Source organism: Acomys minous, assembly GCF_964271855.1.
Source record: "Acomys minous genome assembly, chromosome: 15".
Lineage (NCBI taxonomy): Eukaryota > Metazoa > Chordata > Mammalia > Rodentia > Muridae > Acomys > Acomys minous.
This window is the reverse complement of record NC_140497.1, coordinates 92,701,726-92,724,337: the sequence shown is the minus strand read 5'-3', so window position 1 is coordinate 92,724,337 and position 22,612 is coordinate 92,701,726. Positions and strand designations below refer to the sequence as shown.

At 44.1% G+C, this 22,612-nt stretch overlaps 1 protein-coding gene across 8 annotated transcripts in view; it reads right to left on the bottom strand.

Moving 5' to 3' along the window:
- Positions 1–22,612, bottom strand: part of ARHGAP24 (Rho GTPase activating protein 24) — a 386,957-nt gene that overhangs the window by 36,259 nt on the left and 328,086 nt on the right. For 7 of the 8 annotated variants that reach the window (XM_084760079.1, XM_084760078.1, XM_084760083.1 and 4 more), the window contains 2 exons: positions 21,979–22,101; positions 55–262 (listed from right to left, as the gene is read on the bottom strand). In XM_084760079.1, coding sequence (XP_084616205.1) covers positions 55–262; positions 21,979–22,101 — 331 coding nt within the window. Of the gene's footprint in view, positions 1–54; positions 263–13,936; positions 14,910–21,978; positions 22,102–22,612 lie in introns of those variants that run through there. The other variant, XM_084760081.1, reaches the window with a different exon arrangement.

Genomic DNA, 22,612 nt, shown 5'->3' with positions numbered 1-22,612 from the left:
CTGAGCATCATCATATGAGGGATGGTCAGTCAAGCCGTGGCCGGCCCTACATACCTGTCAAAAGATGGCTTTTCTCCACAGTCGAAGGCGTCCTGGAGCTCCTTGACAAGGTTAGCCTGGCCAGGCAGCCGGAAGAGGCCCTCTTCCTTCAGCCCGCGCTGCCGGATGAAGTCCACACACTGCTCCACCAGCATGGGTGCCAGCCGGTTCCCGTATCTCCTCTCATAGCGGACTGTGTCTTCCAGTTTCTGCCCAAAAATACCTGGAAAAAGGAGAGATCACGGTAAAGCATAGATCCCTGTTTGTTGCTGTTTTCTTTTCAAAGTCATTGTAAAGGACACAGGTTGGAATCGTCCCAAATGTCTGGTGTTTGTTTGCTATTTCTCGTTGGCGTTCAACCACATTCACCCATACCCTCTTCCAATGGATGGGGTTTCCAGCCGCTGCCCCTTTCTGGGGTATATTCTATGCTTAGATAAACTCATGTGAGTTTCATAAAAGGGGAGGAAAAGCAAATGTTATGTGTGGAAATTGTGTAAATCTCAAAAGGCTTATTCAGCAGCCGTTAACTCAAGGATTTGACAATAGCAACAGATGGCTTCGCTCCCGTCTGTTATATAATTTATTTGAAGGTTCATAATGCAGATTCGTCACATTCCAAGTGATAAACATCTTGCTATTAGAGAGTGTATTCTTAGCCCCAGTAGAAACGGTACCAACACCACACACACACACACACACACACACACACACACACACACACACACACACCAAAACCAAAGAATTCTGCACCTGGCATGAAATCTCACACAAATAAGCTCACATATTCATTTTAGGAAGTGGCATTTTCCAGGGCAGTGGAGACAGTAACAGGCGATGCAGCTTCCTTTGTAGAGTTAGGACAAGCAGTTGCTGCATAATGGTGTGGCAAACACTGATCAATAATTCAGCTGCTGTCCCCACGCCTGTTTTCTCGTGACATTCCTACTTTAGAAGCCAGGAAATCAAATCCTTCCCCCACCTCCCTTGCTGCAAGGTGGCCACATCCTAAGCTGCAGCCTGGGAAGAGATGCGAATCTCTTGTGGATATTTTGTTTTCTTCTTGAAAGGAATTCTAGCAGACATCTTGGCTGCCCATCTGCTACATCTGTGTGGGGGGTATCAGTTCAGTCCCGGCATGGTCCTTGGTTGCTGCATCTGTCTCTGCAAGCCCCTCTTCGTGCTATGAACTTTCCTTTTTAGCACTGCTTTCATTGTGTCCCATAAGTTTGGGTTTGTTTTTATTGAACTTTAGGAAGTCTTTAACTTCTTTCTTTATTTCTTCCCTGACTCCGTGGTCATCGAGTAGGGAGTTGTTCACTTTCCATGGATGTGTAAACTTTGTTGTTTCTGCTGTTGTTGAGGTCCAGCTTTAGTCCACGGTAATCTGATAAAGTTCAATAGGTTAATTCAGTTTTCTTGTATCGGCTGAGGTTTGCTTTGTGGCAACTATGTAGTTGATTTTGGAGAAGGTTCCATGTGTTGCTGAGAAGAATGTGTATTTTTCTGTTTAGGTGAAAAATTCTGTAGACATCTAGGTCTATTTGATTCATAACATCTGTTAGTTTCATTATTTCTCTTTTCAGTTTCTGGAGTGCTGAAGTCTCCCACTATTAATGTGTGGGGATCAATGTGTGATTTAAGTTTTAATAATGTTTCTTTTACAAATCTGAGTTCTTTTGTATTTGGGACAGAGACATTCAGGATTGAGATGCCCTCTTCGTGGAATTTTCCTTTGATGAGAATGAAGTATCCTTTGCCATCTCTTTAATTTTGGTTGAAAGTCTATTTTATTAGATATTAGCATGGCCACTCCAGCTTATTTCTTGGGTTTGATTTCTTGGAAAACCTTTTTCCAGCCCGTTACTCTGAGATCATCTCTATCTTTGTTGCTGAGGTGTGTTTCTTGTATGCAGCAGGAACCCTGGTCCCTGTTTACACATCCATTCTGTTAGCCTGTGTCTTTCCATTGGAGAGTTGAGTCCATTTGATGCTGAGAGATATTAATGACTAACAATTGTTAGTTCCTTTTATTATAATGTTGGTGGTGGTATTATGTTTTCTGTTGGTTTTGCTGTTGTGAAGTTATTTATATCTTGTATTTTCTTCGGTGTAGTTAACCTTGTTGGGTTAGAGTTTTCCTTCTAGTATCTACTTTAGGGCTGGGTTTGTACATAGATGATTGTTTATATTTGGGTTTTGTCATGGAATATTTTTTTTTTCATCTATGGTGACTGAAAGCTTTGCTGGGTATAATAGCTGGGGCTGATGTCTGAGGTCTCTCAGTGTCTGTAAGATACCTGCCTAGGCTCTTCTGCCTTTAAGAGTATCTGCTAAGAAGTCAGGTGTGGTTCTTATAGGTCTGCCTTTATATGTTGCTTGGCCTTTTTCCCTTGCAGCTTTTAATATTTTTCTTTGTTCCTTACATTTAGTGCTTTGGTATTAGGTGGTGGGAGGATTTTCTCTTCTGTTCTAACCTATTTGGTGTTCTGTAAGCCCCTTGTATGTTTAAAGGCATCTCTTTCTTTAGGTTGGGGAAATTTTATTCTATGATTTTCTTGAAAATCTTTTTGGTTCTTGGAGCCAGAGAATCTTCTCTTTCTTGTATTTCTATTGTTCTTAGTTTTAGTCTTTTCATGGTATCTTTGATTTCTTGCATGTTTGTGCCAGGGATTTTTTTAGATTTAATGTTTTCTTTGACAGATGTATCAATTTCTTCAATTGTATCTTCTAGACTTGAGATTTTCCCCCTGTATCTCTTGTATTCTGGTGGTGATGCTTGCCTCTGTGTTTTCTGTTCTGTTCTCTGACTTTTCTATCTCCAGGATTTCTTAGTTTGTGTTTTCTTTATTGATTCTATTTTCATTTTTAAAACATTTTATTCATTTCCTTTATCTGTTTGATTGTGGTTTCTTATATTTCTTGAAGTGATTTATTTGTTTTCTTTTTATAGGCCCTTATTTTTTTTAATTGTATTTCCTGCATTTCTTTGAGAGCATTATTGTTTTCTCTTTAAAGGCTGCTACCATCTTCATAAGCGTAAATTTAAGATCGCTTTTCTGTGCTTCAGCTGTGTTAAGATATCTAGAGCTTGCTGCCATTTTGCCCTGGTTTTTGGTTGATTCTGTTCTTTTGCTAGCCTTTAGCTATCTGGTTGTCCCTGGCATTGTTCCTGGAGCCTGCCAGGATTTGGGGACATGGGGGCGGGATGCTCTAGGTCATGAGATAGGGGCTGGATCTCCTCAAGTAGTTTACAGCTCTTCTCTGCTAGTTGTGTCTCAGTTGGACCTACAGTCAGGGAATTAAGGTGTGTGTTTCTAAGCTGTGTGGTTAGAACCCCATAATAATCATAGGCATGCTAACATTTATTCAACATGCTAAATTCTGTTGGGCATACACAAACACATACACAGACACAGACACACACACAGACACACACACACACACACACACACACACACACACACACACACACACATATATACCATATTTTTTGGACCATAAGATGCACCTGACCATAGTGCTCTAAAACCATGTACCCAATTTTTAGAGCAGTAAAAAAAGAAAAATAGTAAAAACAGTAATCAGACCATAAGGCACACTCTAATTTCCCCTCACTTAGGGTGGGGTGGGGGGGAAGTACATCTTATTGTCCAAAAAATATGGTATGTATATGTACTATATACTTATATCCAACAAAAATATATCCAACAGAATTTATATATCCAACAGTATATATATGTTGGTTTTGGGAAAATCCTGGTACTAAATAATATCCACATCAACCTGGAAGGGTTGTACTTTTCCTCTATTTTGGTCAGCACTCACTTGCCATTTTCTGGATTTTTGGTACAAACGTTCTTACTAGAGTGAAGTGATAGCTTTGCATTCTCCTGATGATTAATGATATTGAGCCTTTTCACATACACCTATTGGTAATTTAGTTCTTTTTCTAAAAAGAACTATTTGTGTAGGTATATAATCCATTTTGAAAGCCTGGTTATTTTACAATGCAGTTTTCTGAGTCTATGCATTGCCTTTTCAAATGTAGAATTTGCAAACCTTTTCTCCCGAGTGCAGTCTTGTTTTCTCACTCTGTTTTTTTCTCTTCTAAATACATCTTCATAGTTTGATACAACTGCATTTTCCATCTTTTGGTTTTGTCCTCTGTACTTTAAATATTTTAAATATAAAAAAATTCCATTCCAATGTCCTGAAGTGTTTCCTGGTGATTTATTTTTGTACTGTCACTATTTAAAGTACTACATTTAAGTCTTTAATTCGATCTGTGATAATTTTTGCAGCTGGTGAGATGAAAGAATGTGGCTTCATTGTTTGGCATACTTATATCCAGTTTTACCAGCCAATACCTTTTTCTTTTGATTGCTGTGGGCTTGTTCTGCAGTTTCTGCTTTGTTTAAGACGTCTTTTGAGATGCCAGGTTTTGCTGTTGTTTGTGGTGGCTCTGTTTAAATTTTAGCATTGGCTTCTTTTTAGTGCTGTGAAGAAACTGAGGGTTGCAGTGTGGATTTGTGGATCACTTTTTGGAGCAAGGGCAGTTTTGTATTAATTCTTCTGATCCATGAGGAGGTGTTTTCTTTCTATTTGGAGTCACTTTAAAACTTTCTTTGCTCTTTGTTTTAAAGTTTTCATTGTGAAGATCCTTAACCTCTTTGGTTAAGTTTATTGCTAATTACTTTACCTGTTTACATAATTATTCTGTTACTGCTGTCAATGGAATGTCATTTCTGACTGCTGGGGCACAGGGCACAGGCTGGACGAGGAACAGAGGTACTGGAGGTAAAATACCAACCCTGGCATCAGCACCACCTTTGTCCAGGTAGTTTTTAAAGATGAGGAAAACAAGTCTCCACTTGTTAAAGGACCATTGAATCATTAGTCCTGCATTTTCTATAAGTTGGGGAACACCCCCCCCCCCCAGAATTTTAATCCATTGGTGTGGTCCCTTTGGCAATGTTCTAATGATTTAAAAACAAGGTTACAGACTGCTCATGGGTGGAGATCACCGTCTCTTTGCCTGTAGGGTCTTTGAAAATGAAGGTTGAGTTCGATGCTTTGATGCTATCTTGTCCAAATTCAGAAAATAGCCTTTCCAGGCACTGCTTGGTCACTTACATATGAAGTGTCAGTATTGAAGAGTAAACTTTGTGTCTGTGAGTTTCCACTCTGGACATTAGATACAGCTTGATAAATGTGTGACAAATGTATGACCTATGGCGTTGACAGGTGTACGACAGAGGTTTTCTTCCCATGTTCAGGGGAGACCCCAGGAAAGCTTTTCTCATTTAACTCCCATGAGCACCACAGTGTGCACCACACTCCCAGGATATAGTTTTTATCCAACTATAGAGTAAAACCAAGTTTTCAAGCCCTCAGAATTTCTTTTTGACAGTGGTTCAGGATATGCTAAAGGGAGAGCTGGTCTGCCTTGGATGTGCGTCACCTCAAGTTCTTTATCTTAAAATAAGGGTTTCCTTAGAGAGTGTAGCAAGAAACGTATGGTTATTATATGTCATATACTAAGTCCTTGACATATAGTCCTTCATTTTCGTAAGCTATCTATAGCAACTTCTATAGTTATTCATACACAGGGAAGCGGGCTGAGAGCGATTCCATCACTTGCTCAGGTCAGGGCTCCAGTGACAGGAGGTACAGGCTCCTCTGTCTGGATCATTCTCTGTAAAAACCTTTGCTCGTCCTCAAGCGTCACTAACCTTCTCCTTTATCACACTTGTCACCGAGTCTTCAATTTCTGAATTTAAAGTATTAGAAAGTTCGAACTGAGCCAAGTGTCACAATTTTTCGGCTCTAAAGTTTGACAGTGGCCGAGCTCTGCATGGTAGGCATCTTCTGAGGCACTTGTCTCTCTCACTTACTCTCCCGGGGCCCAGGAGGCAGGCACCTCCACTGTTTTACAGGTGACTTACCAACGAACTTGTCAAAAGGTGACAAAGCTAGTAAACAGCGAGGCCAATTTGCTCACAGCTGAGGGATCTCAGAGTCACATGGGCCCAGTCGCTTACACAACACTACTTAGTGTGGATAATTGCCGAAGAGCGAGGGAAAGAGACCCTCTGTTTCCTAGCTATCCAACCTCAGTCCTTCCCCTCACACCAAAGGGAGGCGAGTTCAGAATACTGAGAATATAGAAACCAGAGGAAAAATACAACCAAATGAACAAACACACAGAGAAAGAAAAGCCCCGTGACATTTCATTGAGATGTTGCCCAGAGATTTCATCTCTACCACAAGAAACGTATTCACTTGGCAATAAGCCGTGTAAAAGAGATAAAACATGTAGACACTGTCCACGTGATGCGTAACCCCTGTGGGGGAAATGCTAGTTTTCTGCTGTGGAACTAGACCTCACAACGGAGAATCAGAACTGCCAGTAGGTACAGACACCACATCTATAGCTCTGGAAGAGAGGAGACCCTCCGCCTCCAGCATCCTATGGTAGGTATGAGCTTCCTGAGAGAAAGCACTGGTGGTTTTCTTAAAAGTACTTTAAGAATAAAACAAATGAATAAGCAAACAAACAAAACACACTGCCTGATTTAAAAATTCCTTTAGGGGAGCAATACAGTTTCAAACATAAAAAAAAAAAAGTCATGCTCATGTGTCCCCTAGCAGCATGGAGAAAAGACACACTAATTAGGAGATTATTAACAAGAATATTTGAATATTTTCTGTATGTGGATGATGCAAAGCGCCCCAGGAATGGCCACTTAGAGTCCCAGTGAGGACTCACTCCCCAGTAATACTGCCCCTGGCCCATCTGGGTGTCCCTAGTGTGCTCTGTTTACTCCCTCGAAGGACACTGGTGCTCCATAAAGCTTCTCCCAGGAGCTGACACGGATCGCACAGATTGACGTACTGTACGCGAGGAAGGTGTGTCCGCTGCAGTTTAGACAGCCTCCCTCCCTTCACATGGGCTTTAGAGTCAAGGAGTGAGGGGCCGCCATCCACAGAGAGAACGTGGTCAGATAAACGTATTCAAGGCCCAGACTTCCTGAACGTAAGTAAACCTAAATTGGACTCTCTGTGTCCCATAACTGCCCACCCCCCTCCTTCCTTGCTGTAACTGGCTGCACTGTCACCTCTTTCCACCCGTTAACTAATCGCCATTTGACTTCTGGCCCTGTTTGCTGTATGAAGCTTGCGTTTTCCGAGTTGCTTTATCTTTGTCATCGTCATTTGGGTTTTGTGTGTGTGTGTGTGTGTGTGTGTGTGTGTGTGTGTGTGTGTGTGTTGACCTATGTCTCATTCCATCCTTTTTAAAACTTCCAGCCTCACTCTTCCTCCTGGCTCTTTCTGTCCTCAGGATTCTGGCACCTCAGACACCCCCATGTCTTCTGGGCCTCTTGGCCCTAATGCAGTAGTTGTCTGAATTCTGTTCTCAGTTTCCTCATTGCGTCTTCTGTGTTGGTCCTCATGTGGTCCCACAGACCCGGCTCTTCCTAGGTTTCTCTCTCAGATCGGTCTATGACCCAAGCTCTGCACTATCAGGTGCCTCTTTGGACCCTTTCAACACCAATGTCTCTAAACCTCGTCACGCGCCCCTCCACCTCTTTTTAAGGCAGGGCCCGGCTGTGAAACCCAGGCTGACCTCGAACCTCTGGTCTTCTTACCTGACTCCCCTCTCCCTGTTGCCAACCCACTCATCTCAAAGGGTTGCAAGCATTAACTATAACTGACTACAAATATGACACATTTAAAATGAGCTATGTCAGTTTTTCTTCAAGCCTTCTTTGACTGCCTAGGACCTAAATTTCATGTAGCTGTCCCAGCTATTTTCCCGTCTCACGGAAGTTTGGTCTGGGAACCAACCCAACCTAGCATCTTCGTCTTGTCACGTGTTTGCCTCCAAACTCCTTGCTGCCACATTAGATTAGAGACTGTTTCTTGCATGTGTATTTGAAGACCAGAGTCCCCAAGCCACGCTAATACTGCCGTAGTGATTGTTTCTTGACTTTTTTTGAGGTGACAACAGCAAACTTATGTTCACCCTAGATGGGGAGCCTGTGAAAATCCAAATGACTTGCGGTTGCTTACAGGAGCTGAGTGGGGGCTTGCGGGGGGCGGGGCAGGGGCTACGTAGGGGACCATGGATGATTCAGCTCTCCTGCATCACTGAAGGCCACTCAGCCCGGGCAGGCGACTACTCATGCAAGCTGCTGCTCTGCACCTGCCTGCCCAAGCGCAGCTCCACCGCAGACCACCCTCTTCCCTACGACAACGGGTATCATGAGTTTCCTGAACTTCCTCAACCTTAAAAGTTCCTGTCTCAGGACGGGGCAGTGGTGGCGCACGCGTTTAATCCTAGCACTCTGGAGGCAGAGGCAGGTAGATCGCAGGTCCTAGAGACAGCTGCACAATGGTGTCCTTGCAGTTTCTAAATCAGATCTTGGTGTTGTCCGGCCTCTTGCCTTCCAATGGTGTCCACTGGCCCAGATTTGTCAACAAATCCTCCCATGCAGTGAATTCCCCAAAACCTGACCTCTACCCCTTCACAGACCATCCAGTCAACAGCTGTCTGCACTGGACCCACGGAGCTGCTGCGTCTGATTCGCCATTGCTACTAGTACTTTCTCGGATTGTGATCTTAAATACCACTAATTCTGTGTTGTTCTCTAAATAAAGATTAAGTGCGTACAGCGTCACTTAGGCGTTTCTACTATTTACAAAGTCTTCTGTATGTATCTGCTTCTAGCTTTTAAAGTTCGCAATAGAGCTCTAGGGAGTTTATGGTGGTGCCAAGTAGGTGAGAACCCCTTGTCTGAAATACATGAACCAGAGTGGCTCTGAGTTCAGATTTATTTTGGATTTGAGTCTATTTGCCTACACAATGAGGTATTTTAGCAATGGGTCTCCACTTTAAACACAGAGCTCACCAATGTTTCAGAACATCTACACACATAAGCTAAGATTCACCTTATTTAGTATTTTAAATAATTTTGTCTTTGAGAGAGTTCCGTGGCATAGACGTTTCTACCGTGGAATCATGTCACCAGTAAAACATTTTAGATTTGATATTTTCAAATTTGTGATGTTCGGCAGATACACAGTCATCTCCGTGGGACATCTGCTGCCCCAGATGCCTGAAGTGTAGTGTCAACATGGGTGAGACAAAAGTCATGCGCAAACATTCGCGGAATGAAGTGTGCATGCATAAAATGAAAACATGTCGTCTTCTCAGTTAGACAAAGCAAATGAATAATTTCATAAAACGAAATGGGGTGTGCTACTAATTTTTATAGAGATAAAATAGTCCTTATCTTCCGATGAAAGGAATCGAACTTCCTAGTCATTGCTGCAGGTCTTTGCCATTGGTTGTTGTATAGTTTCTATCTCATCTGGTTGCCAGATCCTACACTTAGCCAAGAGCAAAAAAAAAAAAAAAAAAAAAAAAAAAAAAAAAAAAAAAAAAAAAAAATTCTGGTTCCTCTGATGACTGCAGCTCTTTTAACAGAAATTCTGGTATCATCAGGACCATGAAAACTTTCAATAAACACCCACCCTTCGTAAATGGATAAGTCAAAATAAAAGATGGCTGAGTTAGTACAGAGCAATGACAGTCAGCTGAGGCTTGCTTCTGTCTGTCACCAGCTCCCTAGTGCAAAAAATAACTCTCACGGAGAACTTCAAATCTAAGAGTTAAGATGCTTAGCAACTAACAGTGGCTACAATTGTCTGTCAGAACGAGGAAGGGAAGAGGGAATAAAGACTTGGAAAAACAAGGAGTGTATTTTCGGCGAGCAGGCTGACGCTGTGGCCTCGCCTCAGATCAGCAATTGCAGACACCATCACTGACATCTAGGAATCAAGCCAAATGACTTGCATGCACCTCAAGGGTGTTTTCTTTTCTTTTCTTTCTTTCTTTTCCTTCCCCCCACCTCAAGGGTGTTTTCAATGGACTCTTTCTTCTGCAACCAGAAAACCAAAAGATGCCAGGTGACCTGTCTCAGGCCGCACACTTAACAAAGCCGAATATGTACGTTATGAATACAGATACTGATGATTCTGAAAGTCTTTTTGCCGGTGTATTGTACTAATTCAACTCTGGCATTTTGTTGGAAGAATGTGGAATACTCTCTTAGGACCAGAGAGGAGAAAACTCAAATCCACCTTGATTACGTCATCCTCTGTCTGCCCAGATGAGCCACAAAGTCAGCCTTTGGCTCACAAGCACCCGGGGCTCCACACAGTGCTTAGTGCGGTGCTCATCACAGATTGTTACTCACTTATTTCTTTGTCCCTGAGGCTTCTACAGCGTCATTACCTGAAACACCTATTCTATCTTTCTTCCATTCCCAGCATCACGTGGTGGAGACTCGAAAATGCCACTCATTTACAAACAGCACAGTTTAAAATTACACGTGCAAATCAATTTCGAAAAACAAAAAAACAAAAAAAAAAAAAAAACCCAAAACAAAACAAAACAAAAAAACCAAAACAAAACCCATGATTATAACATAAATAGCTTTCATTTTCTGAAGATAATTTTGGCTGTTTGTCTGTAACTATGAAGTCATTGTATTTTTTATCTCAAATTGCTTACAGACCTGCAGGAGAATACAGAAAATGTTGTAATGTTCCAAGTGTTTATAAGCACCAGGGTATGCACAACCGCTTAACCAGGCCCCAGCTCACTTTCAATATTAACTGAACAGGCCTATCACTGTACTTCCCTATGAACAGAAATAAAGCAACATGTGTGTTGCTTTATGTGTGTGCACTACATATATGTTCCTTAAGGAGGCTACGAAACAAGGCTGGGTGGTAAGAAGTGTGAGATGAGGACCGCGCATGCCTTGAAGAAAGAGTAACATTTGGGTGGGGGAGGACACAAGGTGGAAAAGCAAGACATGGTGTAGAATATGTGTTTAGTGGGAAGAAATGGGTTAGCCTGGGACACTGGGGGGGGGGGAAGCTATCTCTAGGTAACTGGTGGAACTGATTAGAGGGTGTTGATAATTGTGCAAAATAGGATTTATCTCAGATCAGGCTCATAAAAAAGTTCTGACTTGTGCAACAAGGCTTGAGAGCATGTTGTAGAAATAGAGACCAGGCCATGGTTTATTTTTTTTTTTAATTAAGATTTATTTTATTTATTGTATATGAGTGCTTTATCTGTAGAAGAGGGCATCAGATCACATTATAGATGTTCATGAGTCACCATGTGGTTGCTGGGAATTGAACTCAGGACCTCTGGAAGAGCAGGCAGTGTTCTTAACCACTGAGCTATCTCTCCAGCCCCAGGCCATGCTTTATAAAGAGACTGTGATGGCACAGGAATTTATGAGGGATGTGACAGCCAGGGATGCTGTCTTCTGTAAAGAGCAGCTACTTAGTGTAAGGAGACTGCAGGCTGAGGTAATAAAAGTGCAGAAACCTAAGGTGTGGTTTTAGATACCCCAGGGCAGACCCCCAGTGTTCTAATGAGCCACAGCCTATGGATAACCACTGGGCAACTGGTAACTTAGAGTTAGCAGTTAACATTTCAGTTTAGTTTCTAATCACAGGAAAAAAAAATAGTTCTTAATATTAAGCTTACAGTAGTGATGAAAATTTAAAGTTAAAAAAGAAACAGGTCAAAACTATATTATTATAATCTTTCTTTTGCCAGTGCCCACACCCAGAATACCACAACCCCAGCTTCCTGCCTGATGCTGTGTCTTAGTTCCTAGGTTTTTAGAAACCCAGGGAGGAAACATTTTTCAGTGACCTTAATTAGTGCTCAAGTAAAAAGGGAGCTGCTGAATGGGCAGGGAGGGCCAGAGCAGGTCTGAAGAAAAACCATCAGAAAGATGACTGCAGGGCCCGGCACCTGGAGACGTCCCCCACTCTACCCACCCTTCTAAAGCTGCTGAAACCCAGAGAGTCTCTTTTTTCTCATGGTCTACCCTTGGTAACCGTTAAATAAAAAATTAATTGTGGCTCAGGAAACCAGCCACCTCAACATTTCTTTTCTTTCTTTCTTTCTTTCTTCTTTCCCAATCTGGGTGCTTTCTGAGCTTTACACACCCAGCTCACTCCTTTGCAGAAACAGCAAGTGGATGTGGTAGGAGCCTGGAAGCCCCACTGTGGGAAACACCTGAGCACCAGAGTCAGCTAAGCACAAAGTCACACTTTCCTTAGGGTGACACGGTTTTGGGACCGGGATTGAGAGGGGAGGGCATTCTTTGTAGCACCAGAACTTTAAGATGTGCAGTCCCGACGCTTCGTGCAATGATGTGGTGGTGACCAAGGCGACAGCGCAGCTGCAGCAGCTGAGGACCCTCCTCCCTGAGCCCCACTGCAGAGCTGCAGCTGTGCAGCCAAGAGAGAGGCTGCTTGCTCCCTGCACCTCCTCCCTCCCTGCTGCCAACAGAAAGCAGAACACAGCACTTTGTAGACAAAATCTCTTTCAGTCCTTGGCTCAAATATTAAACATCCCACAGACCGGTAAGGTTTTTTTAAAGGAAAAGACAACTGTAAAAATGGTCACCAGAAAGCTCTCTCGTGTCTGCCTGTGCTGGCCCCGTGGAGGGACTTGCTTCTCACAGTCGCCTTTCCCTTTGTATTTAAGGAAAGAGAGGGGGAGACTGAAGGCACACAGCAGGCTTGCGGGTGTTACCATACCTGTACCGTAGGTTCTCCAGCACTGGAGGTGGGAACAAGTGCCTTGTTTTGCCAAAGAGGCATTAAATAACACCCCAGAGATCTCCACTTACCCCTGAAAGGCTGGAAGCGCTAAGAAGAGGCCACACCCTTTAAAGCCTGGTCTCTGAGCCTCGCTCAGTTAATGTCCCCATTAACTTCTCTATCAATGATGTCATCTGACGGTAGCTGTGGAGTGCTCACAGATCTATAAAGCGTGAGAGCTAACGCTACGAGTTTCTCATTTAATTTCCTTACAGGTAAAGCTGGGACATGAGTGAACGCCATGCTGATAACATGTGACCACGGCCATAGCTCTTCCCTGCTCTCACCAGCTGTATTTGACTTTTCCTATTTTCCCATTTTTTTTTTTGGTTGGTTGCAAGGCAGGAGATCATAACAAAGAGGTGCCAGACCCAAAATGGAGAGGAAGTAAGAGCTCTCCATCATTCAGCTGAGCTGCTGGCTCAGTCAGTCGCAGTGAGTTTATAATTGCTCTACTTGAACAGCCCTTCCACCCTACCACTGTCGCTTTAAGGCAAATGGAATCTTAAAAAATTGCCCACCACCCTTTTAAATTTAATTCACTAATGCCATACCCTTTAACTCCATGAAAACAGTTCAATTCAGACATGCCTTAGTTTGTCTTGTTGAGTATAAGTCATTAGAGTCCCCACCTTGTTTGTCCTTTCCCAATAATACACACGGGAAGTCAAGGTGATTCCTCTGTCTAGCCAATGTTGGACCGGTCACGGTCCACCACTGAGAACCTGACTGTCAATATTTTTCAGGTAGTGAGGGTAGTGAGGCTGCACAAGACTCCATTTGGAAAACCGAAGGGATGGGACACAGAACAGAGAGATGTGGAAAGGTCCTGTGTCAGAGGTCAGAACAAGGATGCTGGATCAGGGAGAGGGAAGCCCTTCCCCCCAAATCCCCTTCCCTCCCCCTGGCCCCCCACCCAGAGAGAACTCTGGCCCCTCCTTTCAGACTGGCTTAGTTCTCTGTCAGTCAAAGTGATCCGCCTGTAAGCTCCACCTACCCGCACAGACAGCAAGACACAGATCAATATGAACCTCGGAAAAAATCAATCTAGGCAAGCAACGTCTTACACAGTGCTAAGGCCTCCATATCCAAGCCCCCGTTCTGCCCGAGCCTAGCCAATCCGAAAGCTTCTGCAATGGACAGACATTCAGACCCTCATGAGAAGGACATTAGGACACCATCTACCGACCTTTCCGGAAACTAAAGCACCGTTTGATTCTTCTGTATGTAGTTTTGGGGATGAAAGGACTCGATGCTAAGGCACCTGAGGGACGTCCCCCAGAATTTCGGTCTTCAGGCATCATACAGGTCCCAAGTTGTGAGAACAGCTCAGGCTTCCTTAAGACCTGCCTGTGTGAGGAAGCTCACAGGCGCTCCTCCTCCTCATGTTTGTTTATGTGTCAAGTCTGAAGTGCTGATTCCTAGAACTCCTGGGGTTTTGGTCATCCAAGTCCCGAGTTAATGTACCCTCTCATTTACTCCTCTTTGGTAAGAGACAAAACAAAATACTCTCCTTTTTTTTTCTCTTTTTTGTCTAATTCAGGAAGTTTTGAGGATTTTTGTTGTTGTTGTTGTTGCTGCTGCTGCTGCTTGTTTGTTTGTTTTTTAAGTTTCTGCAGACATTCCAAAATGTCACAGGAAAAGAATTGCAGCAAGCAAGCTGCCCTTCGCGGCAAGAGTTGCTTCGTTAATTAAGAACTGTCTTCTCAGCTGGACAGAAAGTCCTCTAGAAAGGTCAACAAATAGCCTTGTGCATAGGGGAAGAGGAACAATGACAAAAAGGTCCCTCGGGAGTACTTCAGGACAGTCCTGGCTGGCTCCTTTCATCTGAGAGAAAGGGGAAGAAATCCTTGGCACTTTCTCCAGAACGCATTCCAGGGTTCCATAAATCCTTGCAAAGGACTCCCCGGCTCCTTTTATGGTACCCCTCAGCCTTTGAAGCTCTCCGCAGGGCAGGCTTCTCCCTTTCCCCTTAGGTCTCTCAGCTTCTCACTCACGGAGCCGCCACGTCAGAAGAGTCCGGTGCCCATTCCAGGAGTCTCCTTGGCTGTTTCCGAGGCGGCTTTGCAGGGAGCTCTCCACCCCCTCCTGCTCCACTTCCCTTTTCTCAATGAGGGCTGGGCGGGAGCTGGCAGGGCTGCCGCTGCCTAGTCACAGCTGTGGCTGCTGCCACCGCCTCCAGTGCCTGCTGGTCCAGACAAGCAGGTGCAGTCGCATCATGTGTGGAGCGAGGGAGGGGCTGTGCCTTGATGCCTTGATGCTCTATGAAGCCCCTTCAATTCTTTTGACTCTGCACTGACCTCATAACTCTTGCCTGACTCAGCACCTTCTCTGCTGCCTGGTTCAGCTCCCCCCCACTCCCCCCAAAACAGCACCAAACCATCCCGTGTGTGTGTGTGTGTGTGTGTGTGTGTGTGTGTGTGTGTGTGTATGTGTGTGTGTGTATGTGTTTGTGTGTATGTGTGTTTGCGTGTGTCTGTGTGTAAGTTTGTGTGTGTACATATGTGTGTTTGTGTGTATGTGTATGTGTGTGTTTCTGTGTGTATGCGTGTGTGTTGGGGGTGCTTTCTGCATGCCAATTTTCACATTTATTTTCTCCCCACAAAGATTCACACGTTTGCCCCTCCAGATCTTGCGCGGTTACATCTATTTGTGGATGCTAATGGAAAATGCATACCCTTAAGTCACATATTATTGCATATCTACATGCTTTAACGTGTCTATGAAAATTAATTTTGGTAGCAATGCATCTACAGATATAGCTGCAAAACATATCAGCTCATGCAAGACGTAAATGTATATCCACTGCCCTGGCTCAGTCTGAACACGGGCTCCTGGGATCTTCCCCCTCACCCCTGTCCTCCAGGGCTCTCAGTACTGTTCACTGAATAATTTACTGGTTGGTTAATCATTCAGCCACCGGGCTGCTCCCTAAGCAGGCCTGGAATGCTGGTGCTTTAACCCCAGCTGACCCCACGGCCTCTCGTTCTCCCCAAGCCTTCAGCGGGAGCCTCCCCAGACTGTGCGCTGTATGAAGATGGCACCCTCCATCGCAGTACAGTGGCCCAGCGTGGCTTGGCCCTCTGTGTCACAGCCAGGGAGATGGCAGCGTGTGTGCTAACTCTAGGTGACTGAAAGCCGCCAAGCAAACCAGCGTTGGCCAGTTCCATGAACACTGCCTCAAAATCAACATGAACAAAATGCAACTTGCAGAACCAAGCAAGGGCTAAGGAGATGGCTTTGTGGTTAAGAGTGCACGCTACTCTTCCAGAGGACAAGAGGTCAATCCCCGGCACCCATGTTGGACAGCTTACAGCACCTTGTAGCTATAGCTTTATGGTGACCCTAGTCTCTGAAAACGTGTGTTCACTATATATACTTAAAACACTCACAGCACATAAACATAATTAAAAATTAAATAAAAAAACAAGCAAGAAGGAAATAACTAAAACTAAACACTTCCAAGGTTGAAGACTATAACAACCCAACTTTCTGATTTTTTTTTAAATTAAATTTTGCTTGGAGACTTTTGTGCACAAGACTGTGTTTATATCACTTCCACTCTTCCTCGCTCCCTAACCCACTCTCACACCCTCTAAAATTACTGGTGCTTCTCTTTCAATTATTACTGATAAACTGCCACACACTCACACATATATTCTTACACACACACACACACACACACACACACACACACACACACTCACACACACACACTCACCACAGCCTCCCCCACAGGCATGGACACACACACACACAGGCACACATAACACAGACACACACATTCACACACACATACATACACACATATTTAATCCCTGCCCCAGCACACACAGAGGCACACACAGACACAGACAAACACACAGACACATACCCAGAAGCCTGTGAGCATGCATGCGCGCGCGCGCACACACACACACACACACACACACACATACACACACACACACACACACACACACACACACACACACACACACACACACGCATCCTTCTGATTTACTTCTAATCGGCCACTATTTGCTTCCTAACATTGTTAGCAGGGAAGGAACTGGTCATGGCAGATTTAAACAGACAGCCCAGTTTAGATGGTCTGGATTCTGTGCTGCAGTTTACGCTGCCAGCTGAGAGGCTCGTCTGAATAGGCGTAAAATAACTGGCTTCACTTGACGAAGAGCCCTACGTTTCTGTCTTTCCTGTTCAGTTGTTAATTGTAGGAGAGTGGGGTGCTAGACAAGGTTCTCAGTACTTGCCACGTTTGGACCACTGTCCATCGCGGTGACGTCACAAAGAGCAAGCGCACTGCCTGCACATATGGAACCTGAACACCGAGAGGCTTACCTGCCTCACGGAGAACTTCAAACCTTCTACAAATACGGATTTTGTAACCTCCACAGGGAGGTGCCAGATCAGCGATGCATACATTTAAAATGTATCGGGAGGTGGCATGCACGTGTCCAAGGAAGGCAGATGATATGCCCCTAAACCAACGACCACGGAACGTCCGTGTGATGGAGAGGAAGGGAAATGGCAAGAAACATCTATTAGGGATTAATAAGCTCTGGGGTCCACCGCAAATACAGGTAGAAAAAACGTGTTCTTTCGTGCAGGGAGTTACAGCAGCCCAGGTGTGACTAGCAGCTTTGTTGAGACACAGCTCAGCGCTGACCACCCATTTAAAGTATACAAGCCAGCGGCGGTTTGTACCTGCTGCGTGTGTGGCCGTCACCACTGTCAGTCTTAGACCATGTTTTCACCGTCTCATAAGGGCACTACATACCTGCGGCTACCAGCCATGCCCCAGCCCTCCTCCCGAGTGCTGGGCATCTACTGTCTATGTCATCAGTGTCATACAATGATGTGTACAGTCATACAACAGATGGATCATGGGGCCAGGCTCGTTCCCTTAGCACAATACGGCCAAGACTCACTCAAGCTGCAGAGTGAACTAGTCCTTCCTTCCTTCCTTCCTGTGGTGAGAAATGATCCATTCTGCAACTGCACAGTCCTGCCTCACAGAGCAGAGGAGATGCGTTCTAAGGAGTAGCTTATTAGTCAGTACTGTCAACCTATCATGTGTACTGAAATAGTAAGGATGCCTACGCTATGAGGTGATGAGGTAACATGACTGTGTGGACCCCACTGTGTCTCTCAGTTACTGAAGCATCTTGGTGCAAGTGGCTGATCACTACACACACACACATACACACACACACACACACACACACACACACACAATCACATGCACATGCGCACTCACGTGTACTCATATCTATATAAAATCTCTTGGTGTCATTTTAGGTATTTTTAAAAGTCTGGAAAAACTATTCCAACTGTAATGATTATATGTTAATTTTTTCAATATCTATAATCAATAAATCATGAATTTGTCTTTACCACAGTAAAAGTACCAGGCACATTATTGTCCCATCAAGCAGAAGAAATGAATTTGACTCATGCCATGTCAACTACTTGCCTACTCTGGGTCTCAGTGGCTTAATCTATAGAATACCTAGTACAACTAAAAAGTGGCTTTAAAATAACACGAAAACCTTATTTTTAATGCACTGTTACATGGAATTTCATTTTCAGTCATATAAATGTATTATTTACACCTCAAATTTAGGACATTCCTCAAAATTTAGCCCATGTTACATGTTACCATGAGTATTTGAAATACGGGATTAGAGGTGACAAATGTAATCTACCAAAGACTATACTCTGTTTGGTTCTCTACACTATGGGGTAAGTGAGCTATGCATGGGACTGGGAGAACTGGTCCAGATGTGTCCAAACCCTGAAAATCTTGTCTTGAGACCTGCAGAAGTAAGGATCACTCCCTCCGCGCTCTAAGCCTGTGTGCCCTAATGCACACAGCCTTGACACTGCATCTCTGCCACCCTTGAGGTGGTCATGACCCCTGGTGACCAGATTTCAAGTTGAAAGTTCCTACTTCCTTATAAGGAGATGTCCAGCTAGCGCCTGGATCTCCCCTCCATGCAAATGAGCATTCCCAGCACCTCGGCCCCAGCCAATGATGTACAGTCACCCTGAAACCCCCACCCAACCCACTCACCCAAGGTTTATGTAGTCATTATCCCCCTCCCCCATAATGAAGAACTGTTTTTACTGAAAACCTACTTGGAGAAGGCTTTTATGCCCCCTCCCCCACACTCACCCCTGAACGGAGAGCCTGCTACCCTACCTGCCTAGCTAAGCATCATTCCTTCAAGTCCAGCATCTCTGAGCAATGGCTCCTCGATACCCCAAGGCCAGAAGCAGAACCCAGAACCAAAGCTGGAGCCCAACATGGGGCTCGGACCCACAACATGAGATTAAGAGTCTCATGCTCCATGGACTGAGCTAGCCAGCAGTACACTGTATTTACACACACACACACACACACACACACACACACACACACACACACACACATATATATATATACACATATATATGTATTTCTATACTGAGAGGAATCATTAAACATTTAATGAATGTTAAGAATTTTAAAGCATCTTATACTTCTTTAACGAGAACCTGAGAAATTCATTCTTTTCCATTGTGAATGATTTATGCTAGAAATAAGTATCTTTAGAAATGAGCTCTTGGCGGAGCCTACAAGACGAGAGAAGGGCCCATGACAGCTGGGCTTTACACAGGGATCAACACCTAGAACACATAAAGAACTGCAGGAACTAAACAGCGGTAGGTGCCCATCATTAAGGTTTTTTTTTGTGTGTGTGTTTGTTTTTAATAATTTGTTTATTTTTATTTTTACGTGCTTTGGTGTTTAGCCTGCATGTATGTCTGTGTGAGGGTGTCAGCTCTTGGAACTACAGACAGGTGTGAACTGCCATGTGGGCGCTGGGAAATTGAACCCAGGTCCTCTGGAAAAGCAATCAGTGCTCTTAACCTCAGCCATGCCCCCGCCCAACCTCACCAGTCACTCATTTTCATATGTGTAACTTACGTGGAGTAAGTGTGGGCAGAGGCCAGGAAGCTGGAAAGGAGCCATGAGATGGGAATATGGAGGCTTTAAGGCTGTGGGTTTGTGGGGGGGACATTGACTGGGGAGGGACACAGAACCCAGGTGATGGAGTGGGAGGGAGAATACCGTGAGAAGTGTACACTGGGGAGATGAGGCAGAGTGAAGGGTTGGGAATCCAGAGAGCCATGAAGAGGCCACTAGAAAACGTGTCTCTTTGTATGCCAGTTAAAAAACAAATAAATAAAACACGGCAACATGCATTTATGCATTCATCCAAAATAAATAAACTTGAACTGTGTATCTGTAAAAAAAAAATCACTGAAGAGGGGCTCAAGGTATGGGCGCAGGGCTTGCTGTAGAAACACAGGGTCCTGAATTCAGAGCCTCAGAGCCCGTGTAGAAGGCACATGTGGCTGTACACACCTGTAACACCACAGGCCAGCCAGGTTAGCTGAAATGGTGCACCCCAGGTTCAGTCTCAAAGAGTAACCTCCACGTTTGCATGCGTGGTGTGTACGAGCACACACATGTACATCACACACAATCCCTAACATGTATATCCATCTGTAGGTCTACAGGTGTTTTAGACAGTCCCACAGCATGTTAGCTTATGGATAGGGTGGGTGAATATTCCACCATACAAGGAGAGACACTGAGAGTGAAAGCTGGTACCATGGCTCAGTCACCAGCCTGGGCTATCAGCTGTAAAGCTGGGAGACACCAGGAAAGCTGGGGTGAATGTCCCCACACACCTGAAAGCAGACACTGATGAAGAACAGACGTTTCCAAGGCGTATTAGTAATCTGTGTGGTAGGATATCAACATGTTTCCAGTAAACCTTTACTATGCAGTCTCAAGTCCATTCCTTTGTTTTTGTTCTGGGGCTCAAACTCAGAGCTTTATGCAATGTTAAACACACAGTATCTACTACCGGGACACCCCCAAAGCTCAATATTTATTATAATTTAACTAACATCACATTATAAACTGTGTTGGAATTATTCTAAAATATGAAGAGGTCAGTTGACCTAAGGAACATCTGATACATTAATAGAAAATAATTAGTTTTTGTGAATTCAACTTGCTGATGGTCTACAAGAAAGCATGTTAAATAAACGCGGGGGTTATTTCTGGCTTATTAAATGTGAATTTGAGTTAATACAACTGCCTTTTAACTATGTTAATGTTAACATAATTCATTTTTAGCTAATGTTATCATACCTCTTTGGAAATACATTTGGTAGTATATAAATATTTATTACTCTTTCTGGGGCTCCATTAAATTGTTATATTTTGTTTTTGTTTTTGTTTTTTGGTTTTTTGCGACAGAGTTTCACAGTCCTTGGCTGTGCTGGACTGGCTTTGTAGGCCAGGATGGCCTTGAAATCAGAGAGATTCACCTGCCTCTGCCTCTCCTGGTGCTGGGACCACAGGCCTGCACCACCATGGCTGGCTAGTCGAATATTTTTTTAAAAAAATAGCATTTCTGTTTATTTTACTCCATCTCCTGTTTCTTGGAAGATAAAATTCCCACCTTTAATTTCTTCTTCCCTTTCATTCTGTTCTGTTCTTAACATCTTTTAGCTTATTTCCTGCATATTGCATTTTCAACAATGTTTTTTTTTTTTTGGAGGGGGAGGCTTGTATTACAGCAATATCTGTCTTGTTACATCTATTTAATCTAAACCACATCAGTTCTCACCAAAAGTTGTGACATTCCTTTTTATGTCATTGAGCTCCTGGGGGCTTTCTGAGGAAGTTCCTTTCGAATATATTGTTTTCTTTCTTTCTTTTAGACCCAAGCGTTCTTACAGCTGGTGAACTTTTGTAGCATACGTCCTATTTATTAAATAATTTTTGTCGGTTTTATAGGTGATAACTGTTGGCTTTTATTTATCCATTGTTAATTAATTTTGGAATGACCACAGAAGAAAAGAAGATTCAAATACCATAATCACTTATTGTTAGTCAAAGAGGAAAAAAATAAAAAAACAAAACACAAAACAGCGCTTGCTTTTCAGTTTTAGAATGTAGCATAGTCACAGGAGTTATGCTATGCGTGCTACGTGATGGGGGTTGAGCCTCTAAGAGACCCACTGACTACCAATAGAGTTGTGCAACTCATCGCTAATATTCACAGTTGCCCATTTGGACATGGGAGCTCACAGCACTAACAGCTGGAGGGAAAGGATGAACGGCTTCATCTGCCTGCTGCTTTTCCATGACCACAGTCTGCTCACCTCCTCCAAAAGGCCCCCATATGACTCGGCGGATGGACTTGACCCAATCTTCCATGTCACTCTGGGTGCTCGCCATGAGGAGATAGCTCTCATGATTCGCTGTCATCCGATCTCGTTCACCTCCTGCAAAACAAAACAAAAAAAAAAAGAAACACAAGCACGCTCAGTGGACGGGTCAGCCGCCAGGCGCCAGCCTCTGATGGAATCCCAGAACCAAGGGCTGCGCCACATGCGGGCAGCACCACCGCATCTCACGGAATAAACTGGGAGTATTAGTCTGAGCTCCTGGAGGGGCTGGGGTGGGGACCTTTGCTTTAAAAGGAACGGCTCTTATGTTTCCGGGAGAACACATGCCATTCCCTAAACAACGCCTGGGGTTTTCTGCCCTATCAACAGCCTGTTGTGCCCGCAGTAAGTCATAATCCAAGCCATTCACGGAGCCGCTGAACAGGGAGAAACGCGTGAGAGCAAAGAAGGAGATAACAGCGTTTTGTCAGAAACACTGAACCCCGCCTCGCCCACACCCAGCGGACAGCAGGTCCCAGGATGTGACTTTAAGGAAGGAGCACAGTCCATTACTGCAGACGACCCTCACCTCTTTCTCCGCCCCTCTGCTCTTCGTGGGCCACGTAAG